Source organism: Nannochloropsis gaditana (assembly GCF_000240725.1).
Source record: "Nannochloropsis gaditana CCMP526 unplaced genomic scaffold scaffold999, whole genome shotgun sequence".
Taxonomy (NCBI): domain Eukaryota; class Eustigmatophyceae; order Eustigmatales; family Monodopsidaceae; genus Microchloropsis; species Microchloropsis gaditana.
The window spans coordinates 1-8,905 of NW_005802954.1; the positions used below are offsets into that span (position 1 = coordinate 1).

Here is an 8,905-nt window from a genome sequence, read left to right on the forward strand (position 1 = left end):
GCACGGGTAGCACCCAACAATCCCCTCACATGGGCAATTGTGCAGGCTCCCAGTGCTGCAAGATCGTACCCTCCCTCCAATACTCGACACCACCTTCGCACCCCTCCCTCCCCCCCTCCCTCCCCCCCTTCCTCCCTCCCACCCGCCGGACTTCCCGGCTGAACCATTCGAAATCCTCAGGGCGCAACTCCATCTCCCCCAACGGATCTTCCGCCACCGCATCGAATCCCATCGACAAAATGATCAATTCCGGCTGAAACTTTCTTAACTTGGGGAAAATTTCCTCCGCCCACGCCTGCCGGAACTTCTCGCTGCTTCCTTCCCCCTCCCGGAAGGGCACATTCACCAGGCGATCCTCCCTCCCTTTCGCGTCTTTTCTCGAGCCCGTGCCAGGGTAAAACCCGTAGCCCACGTGCGTAGAGGCGTAGAAGAGGTCAGGATCGTCACGAAAGCCGTCCTGGGTGCCGTTTCCATGGTGGACGTCTACCAGGAGGGAGGCAAGGAGAGGGGAAGGAGGGGGGAAAGGAGGAACGACGGGAGGAATTGAGCGCCCACGAGACTTGAAGCTTATTCCCTCGGGACGTGAATCCAGATCCTAAAGCCCGATCGTCATTTTGGTCCCTCCCCCTCCCTCCCTCCCTCCCTCCCCTCCCCTCCCTCCCTCCCTCCCTCCCTCCCTCTCCACCTGGGTCCAAAACCGCCACCCGCCGGACCCCGTATCGAGCACGCGCGTGCATGGCAGCCACCCCGGCGTGGTTGACAAAACAAAAGCCCATGGACTGGGAGGGCGTGGCATGGTGACCAGGGGGGCGGACCAAGCACCAGACGCTCTCCGCCCGTCCCTCCATCACTTCCTCCACACCCCGACACGCGGCCCCGGCGGCGCGAAGCGTGGCTTCCTCCGTCCCGGGGCAAACGGTCGTGTCCCCGTCGATATCAATCAGGGAGGCAGGAGGGTAGGACGGGAATAGGTGCGGCGAAGAGGAAGGGTCGAGATGAGAAGGCTCTTGGACCTGGGAGGTGGCGGCCAAGGTCTGGGACTCAGCGAAGAGGGAGGCGAGGTGGGCGAGGTGTTGGGTCGTGTGGAAGCGGGCGAGTTGCTCGTGTGTGGCGCGGGGGCAGTCCGCATCAGAGAGGAGAAACGCAGAGGGGGGGAGGGAGGGGGGGGAATGAGGGGGGGGGAGGGAAGGGAGGCGGGAGGGCGGATGGAGGGCGTGGAGGATGGCCGTGAGTCGTGCCGGTCGCTCGAAGTGTCCGGGTATATTGTGCTTCAAGCACGCCGGGGGAGAAATGACGAGGAGAGGATAGGGTGGGAGGGGCTCAGGAGGAGGAAGGCGGAAAGAGGGGCGTGCCTGAGGACAAGGGGGAACTCCCTTGCAAAGCCGCGGAAGGGGCTTGCCCTAATGGTGTGATAGCCAGTGTCAAGAATGAGTGATCGTCGTATGCATATGCCGCATTACTCTAGACCCTTGAGCGTCGCTCCCAAGTACCGAAGGAGTCAAGTTCAAGTCACCCAGATGCTGCCTGGGGTATGCAACCACGACGATCTTTCCTTCTTTGATGGATGTGCCTGCTTGTCAACAACTTTCATCCATGCATTTTCTGGTATACAACAAATAATGCAAAGGACAATGGTTTGCTTTGATGTAACCTCCTTACCAGCCATTCCTCAATGACAGCATTGACCCCTCCTACTGTCGCCGCTCCTACAGTCTCCGCAAATCTTTCCTTTGAAAGCACTTCCATCCTCAGCTTCACTGTGTTTGTCGTTGCAGATATTATTTTGTGAGGGCATATTTACCATTACTCACTCAGAAAGTTAATATTTGCTGGTTGAAGACCTTTTACGCTTCGTCGTGCCACAGTGAAACAGGAATCACCATCACTTGAATGGGTAGCTCGAAGTTCGGGACTCTCACGTCATAAGTTACTGCGCATTCGTTGTCTTAAGTCAACTCGTCCCTCTCCTTGAGTGCACTAGTTTGGAACTCTCGCATAACAGCTTCTGATCCCTGGAGACAAGTTGAGGTCGGCTCGATGACCTTATTTTACGATATTTACACAGCGCAAGACCTGAAGTCCATCTCCTCCAAGAGCTGTCTAACAAAAATGAGCATCGCTTTTTCGGTCACTGGTGGGCAACTGCCTTCATCTGCCGATATTTCGGTACTTACGTGTGCCTAGACCACACGAGTAATCTTGGAGAAATGAGCGACCGAGACACCAGCAGGCACCTCACATGCAAACCGCATCGAGTCTTCCATGTATTCGTGTCCATATTTTCGATGCGTGTTACGCCGCGTGTCTTTGAGCCGTATAGCGCATGCGGCAAAAGTCGCGGGATAAATGCGCTTTAGGATTTCGTCGGTCAATCACGGTTCTACGGAGACACGAGCACAGAGATTCACCATGCCTTAGGAGTGTCAACAGACCCTTGAAAACCAACAGAACGCTGCAGGGACTTTTCGAACGTGGTGGTGTACGAAAATTCTTTGATATTGCCGCAGTAAAACTACTGTAGAAATGCCAAAATAAATACGTAAGTAGGCTTAATTCTGTGGGACCTTCTGATGGTTGCCAACGATATCGCTCGGACGGCACAGTCGCCAGCCTGCCCAAACACTTGCCCTTCTATTAAGTTTTTCGGGGTGGAAGACCATATAAAATGAAAAATGGTCCATTCATGACTTTCACTTCGAGTGGAAAAACTTTTTTGTGTTGTGAAAGAGTGTCACCACACAGCCATGAATCGGTCGCAGCCGGGTTTCCCCTCTTTTTCTTAGCAGTCACAGACGGTGACGACCGTTTCTAAGTACCACCAGCTTTTTTAATTGAAACGCGCTTTAAGTTTGAGAAAGCTTCAGGTATATTATGGAAATATAAAATTATATGTACCTTGACTGAGTATAGCTGAAATGTATGGCTGCCATTTCGTAAAACACGTTTTGCACGCCCAAAAAAACTAAGAGAAGGTCCGTCTGGTCGGCGGCCCCCTTGCCCCATGACAAGTTTTTAAAACGCATAAAAGAACAACGCGGCCTCAGCGACTTGAAACTTCTGTTCTGATGAAATATGATACATGTGTTGACTTGTGCGGTCGTTGCCGCTATGTATGTAGCCGTGGGACGGCCTCCGACGGCCTCAGCACCAGATGTAATGACCGATGGGAACGGGGGCGACATGCAACTTGGTACGGAGAAATTACACAGCGATTCTTGAATCGAAAGGACTGATAAATGGCTGCTGTGACACCTTGAACAATCACATATGGACAACAGGGCGGAACCGCGCTCGAAGCGCGTGTATAGACACACACAAAAGGATGTCTGGAGCATACAAGCCTGCACCCGCCGCCGGGTTCTGAGTGGCCTTCATAACAGTGGTATGGCCGGAGAAGGCGGGATTGATGGACTTGACGAACAAATCAAATCCAAAGAAGTGCACGCAGTCTCCATGCGTCATTCCGCATCAGTCCACCCCACTTGCGGCGGCGGAGTCCAGGGGTCGTACTGCATGACGTTGATCGAGCATTTCGTCCGAGGCCATGTCGTGCTTGCCCGTGCACGAAGTCTCTTGTAAGTCGACTCGGTCATTTTTGCCCATGGCGTAGTCCCTAAGGCCTAGGCGGAGAGCAAACGAAGACCCTGAATGTGGATGGGAGGGGTGGGCTCGGCCAACAAGGAGCTTGGACGGGGGGCCATGAATCTCAGGGAGGCAGGGTCTCGCAGGGCACGAGACGACTTCACCGCCCCTCCCCATACCTCGTTACGCCTTTCCTCAAAGTTCACATCGATCACTCTTTCCTATTTCTCCTCCTCGCTCGCTTCGGGCCCTTTTTCTTTTTCCCGCAGGCACGCTTGGCACCTCCTGAACAGCCAACACCCCGGGCAGGACTTTACCAACGGCCACCTCCATGTGTTTTCCTTCATCATAGGGATCAGTCCCTCCGAGCTCCCCCGCTCTCCCTTGAGTATCTGGCCCGGTCCTCTCTCTCCTCTCCGCTTGCGGCTTCCTGGAAAACCGGAGGGCCTCGACCCGGAAGCTGGACGGCTAGAGGTGGACGACGAGCCTGCCTTCCCCCCCTCCACGCTCACGGACCGAGAAAAATCGGAAGGTTCCTTTCAAGACGATGGAGAGGGACACCGGGCGTGGGACGGGGGAGACTTTTGGTGGGACGGGGGCCGGGAGGGAGGGGCTTCGGCCGGGGGGGGGAGGACAGACGTGAGGATAGGCGACCTCCAAGAGGTCTTCGGGCGCGCAATCTATAAGAACCAGGAGGATGTAGTCCCTAGCCATGATACAGGGCAGTCGGGATGGGGAGGACTGGGCGATATGGAGGAAGGAGGGCAGCAAGGGACAGAAGACGGAAGCCGGAGAAGAGGAGGAGGAGGAGGAGGAGGAGGGGGAGGAGGAGGAGGAGAAGAGGACGCGGTCGAGGGCCGGAAGGAGGAAAGGAATCCTGATCATAGCGCTCTGACTCCCCATGCTCTGAAGGAGCCATGCCCCAAACAGGACGGTCGTTCCTGCAAACCCTCTTCCCTTTCCCCAAACCTGCGTCGAAAACGCTGCCGTCTGTCCCCTTTGGCCACTCCCCTCGCGACTTCGCCCTCGCGCCACCTCACCCCTGGCATCCCCGCCCCCATGCTCGACTTGAGGGCCTCCACGGGCGGAGCCATGGCGTACCTGGAACCTTCCCCCCCCTCGCTACTCCCACAGCCACACATGCAATCTAAGTCTCCGCCCCCGTGCAGGGCAGTCCCGCCACCGTCACGCCACGCACAGGGGGGAACGGCCGGTCGTGCCGGGCGAGGACAGGAGGAAGAAAGTCGGGGACCAAGAGAAAGGAAGGAGGGGCAAGAGGAAGAGGAAGGCGAAAGGAAGGTGGAGGGGTTTGGGGAGGCGGGGGGTCCTGCGGGGGGGCGAGGAGGCAGGGAGCCCCAAGAGGTGGAGACGGAGATTTATGCGGGAGGAAGGGAAGGGAAAGGAAGGTGGGCGCAGAACAATCGGTTGCCTTCCCCGGAAGCCAACGCCGTGATGGCGCGTTGTGGAATCTTTTGGTCCCTCCCGACGGAGGAAGAGGGTGGGAGGGAAGGGGCTTGCCTGGAGGTCGTGTGCGACAAGTCGTTTGCGGCGATTTTTTTGACGGAGGAGGAGCTGCGGATCGATATGGCTGAGAAGGGATGGGGCGTGGATGTACTCTGGGAGAGGTAGGGAGGGAGGGAGGGAGGGAGGGAGGGAGAAAAAACGGAGGGAGAGTATATTTGGTTGAAAGCTTGCCTGTGCCAATCGCAGGGGGGGAATCGTGGCAGTAGTGCTATGCCCAAACCCTCGGTTCCCTGACTCCCCGGATTTGACCTGTCCGCCCACATCTCTTTTTCCCACCCCTCAAACCTCCCTTCCCTCCTGCCGGACACTAACGCGTTTTTCTTCCTTTCCTTCGCGCACTTTGCTTCCCTACTCCAGCATCATCGCACCCGAATCCCTCCCCACTTATTATGAGGGCTTGATCGAATCCGGATTCTGTGTACCTCCTGGACAGGTGGGCTGTTCGAGGAAGGTTCTTAAGGTAGGTGTCGGTGCTGGGTCTATGATGAGGAAGCAGGGGACCGAAGCAAAGGAGGGGTCGAGGGAGGAGGGGAAGAGGCGGGGCCCGACAAGCGGGGAAAGCGCTGTGTCTCCAAGAGGAGGGATGCGTTCGCAGGTGATGTCGAGCCGGTTGGTCTCCTCACCTTCCAACCCAATCTTTCCTTCAGATGCTGGGCAAGGCCGACTTCGATGTGAGGAGTCTGGAAGATAACCGAGCGACTGGCAATGCGGACGGAGCGCAACCGGCCAGGAAACGTCTCCGCCGCGTCCTCCTCCCTGAAGAGCATGAAGCCTTCATCACTACTTACGTGTCAGAAAATGGGCGTCACTGGGCTTTCACCCTGGACGTTATCCCACTCTTGTCGGGGGAGGACGAAGACGAAGACGAGGAGACGAAACCGGACGAGCAAGATGCAGTCCTTGGCGTCCGGGACCTCCATATGCCTCCGGTGACACGCTTTTTGAATAGTAGAGGGTGTCTCGGGGACTTCGAGGGGGTAGACATGGACATGTCTTCAAACATTTCCTCCTTACCCACCTCACCCATGGTGGGCCCGGAGGATAGGGAGGATGTTGCATTCAACTGAATTATACCCTTCGAGGATTGTATATTTCAGAATTGGTCGTCGAGAAAGAATGTACTAGTCAGTCGTGTGGAAGAGGGCGGACAGAAACTCGATGGCACAAATGTGACGTCACTGTGTTGCACTTTTTCCTGACCCCGAAGTTTTGAATGAGCGCGGTCCAAAATCCGAAGAATAGAGTCATGAAATGAAAGCTAACTGAGTTCAAAAGCTTTGTATCGGAAGTAAAAAAGGAATGTACGATGGACCAGCTACTCGCTCTCAAGAATTTTTCGCGTCATATGGACACATCTGTTCTGTTTGCCTCCGTGTATGTGCCGCGGCCCGACAATTCGGCTCCTCTCTCCTTGAAGCCTTTACGGAGCAAGACGACCTTTTACACAAGAAATATCCCGGCCATGCAGATACATGCGCATCACTCCTAGCCAATAAGGTCACAATTATTCGTTGCTTTTTTTCTCAAGGCACAGAAATTGCTGGAAGAGCCGGTTCTCCCACACGGAGACAAGTCTTTTTGGCCTCTTCCCGAAGGAGAAGGGATAGAACGCCTGGGGGCCACGACAAGGACTGTAATTGCTAGCCTTGTAGCCTTTCATAGCAAGATTAAATGCTGTAATTTTGGTCATCAAGGATGGCATGTCACTTTCATGTGAATAGGCGGCATGAATTTTGGTGGTATTCCTGACTTGCAAGCTCCTTGTGTTTCGTGCGATTTTCGCGCGCTTTTTCGCAAAGTCTAGGTCCTGACCCGCCCAAGATCAAGGAGAATTGCACGATCTTCGGTCCAGGGCATAAAAAATGTAAAAGTGGGGTTCTAATCAACTCAATCTTAAATATATTCGAAGGATGGAAAGCTCGGCCAAGAAGCGCAGATGTTGCACGATACCCGCCTTGGCACGGGTTGGAAACCCTCCACAACCTCCCCTCACCGCTCCAACAAAAGCTGCAAACACCTCTGCGCCGGCGCCATTCATGTTCAGCTTCTATAGAGAATCCGAGACCGGCCATCAAGATAGCAAGGCTGCTCTCTTTCATACATCAGGCAGCGCGACTACAAATACCGCCGGCCCTTCGTCTATTTTTGCCTCCCGGCTTGTACAGGAACGCAAAGCGAGTCGTATCTCCACGCGACATGCCCTGTTGCGTCGCACGGCCAAGCAAGATCCACATACTGCTACGGATCCTCTGGCACTGCAATCGGAGGAACGGGTACGAGTATTGTGGGAGGCAAGTAGCAATTCTAGCAACATCAAAGTCCGTCGCTTGAACGGAGAGGTTGTGCGGGTGACATCAACCGACCTCAGCCCCCTCGCACGCGCCCCAGACGCTCACTTTTCGAGGCCAACAGAGAACAGCGAAGAGGAAAATAGATTGGTGTGTCATATTGATCTTCTTTTCGACGACGTCACGCCTGGTGCGCATGGGAACAAGCTTAGCCCTACCCCCCCCCAAATTGACACAAGCCTGGCCAGCCTCATTTATCCTCTGACGCCCGAGTATTTCTTAAAGGAAATCTGGAACCAAAAGGCTCTCGTCATTCAAGCTGGAGCTGGACGGCTTAAAAAAATGTGTCGGAACTTGGATCCCATCGGCGTCTTGCCCTCATCGAATCGTCGGAAACGTCCCCGTCCTCTCTCGGCCCCTGCCTCCCGCCCTCCCTCCCTCCCTTTCTCCACCTTGCATTTGCGGGTATCGCGGCTCTTGGAGCGGGCCCATCGAATCGTTGTCTGGATGAAAACCAGGACCCGGCACAAAGGAGGTTGTGGCAAGCGGACGAGTCGCAGGGCTGAGCAAGAGACCAGCCCCCCACGGCCGCAGGACCGCCAAGAAAGGGAAATGCGGCGATGAGGAGGGAGGGCGTGGTTGGGATGACGTCATCCCAGGCCAGAGGCAGACGACCGAGCCTCGGCCTCCTTCCCGCGAGAATCGCCGGACGCAAGCCTCCTGCCCCCCCCCCGGCCTCCACGGGGGAGGGGGGGGGAAGAAGGGCTCGCGCTCCCCTCCCTCCCTCTCCCCCTCCCCCTCCCCCCGACCCTACGGACGACATTCAATACTTGGACCAGGTACCTCCCTCCGTCGCGGAGGCCTGTCACAAGGCAGGGCACTCCCTCTACTTCAACCCGCCCTGGGAGACGCAACGGCCCTACCTTCGGACGCTCTCCCGAGACCTGGGGCTTCTCCCCGGCGACGGTCTGGGAGGGAGGGAAGGAGGGAGGGAGGGAGGGAGGGGAGGGAGGGAGGGAAGGGGGAGGGGACATGGAGGTCTTTGCCGTGCGCCCCCCCCATCATACTCCCTTCCATTGGGACTCCCAGCACAATTTTACGGTCCAGATCCGGGGCCGAAAACGGTGGACCGTTCAAAATTCCAATTTGAATGAGCCGTTGAGCAACCACCATCCTTCCTCATCCAACCGTCGGTCGAGGGCGGGGGACACCGCCCTTCACATGGCCTGTGGGATGCCTGTAGAAGCTCTTCAGGCACCCAGTTTCCACGGCCCTCCCTCCTCTTCCTCCCCCGAATCCTTTGTCCTGCGGCCGGGGGCGGTGCTCTACCTTCCCACGGGCTGGTGGCATGCGGTAGAGGCTTTGACGAATGAGGAGGGAGGGGAGGAGGAAGGGGAAGAGGTGGAGGTAGAGGAGGAGGAGGAGGAGGAGGAGGAGGAGGAGTGCATTTCTGTGAACTTCAGCCTGGATCCATGCCGATGGCGGGATAGTGTTGACGGGGTGCCGTTGGT

The 8,905-nt window shown here is 56.5% G+C and overlaps 2 protein-coding genes across 2 annotated transcripts; one reads left to right on the forward strand and one right to left on the reverse strand.

The window, feature by feature from the left end:
• Positions 1–70: 70 nt before the first annotated feature.
• On the reverse strand, positions 71–1,787 carry NGA_0689510 (histone deacetylase superfamily protein; the record flags this gene model as incomplete). The annotated part of the gene is made up of 3 exons (XM_005852709.1): positions 1,660–1,787; positions 686–1,400; positions 71–483 (listed from the first exon to the last, which is right to left on the reverse strand). Coding segments are annotated over exons 1-3 (1,215 nt in total), but the record flags the coding sequence as incomplete, so codon positions are not given.
• Positions 1,788–4,920: 3,133 nt separating this feature from the next.
• On the forward strand, positions 4,921–5,566 carry NGA_0689400 (uncharacterized protein; the record flags this gene model as incomplete). The annotated part of the gene is made up of 2 exons (XM_005852708.1): positions 4,921–5,207; positions 5,464–5,566. Coding segments are annotated over 2 exons (390 nt in total), but the record flags the coding sequence as incomplete, so codon positions are not given.
• Positions 5,567–8,905: the final 3,339 nt, after the last annotated feature.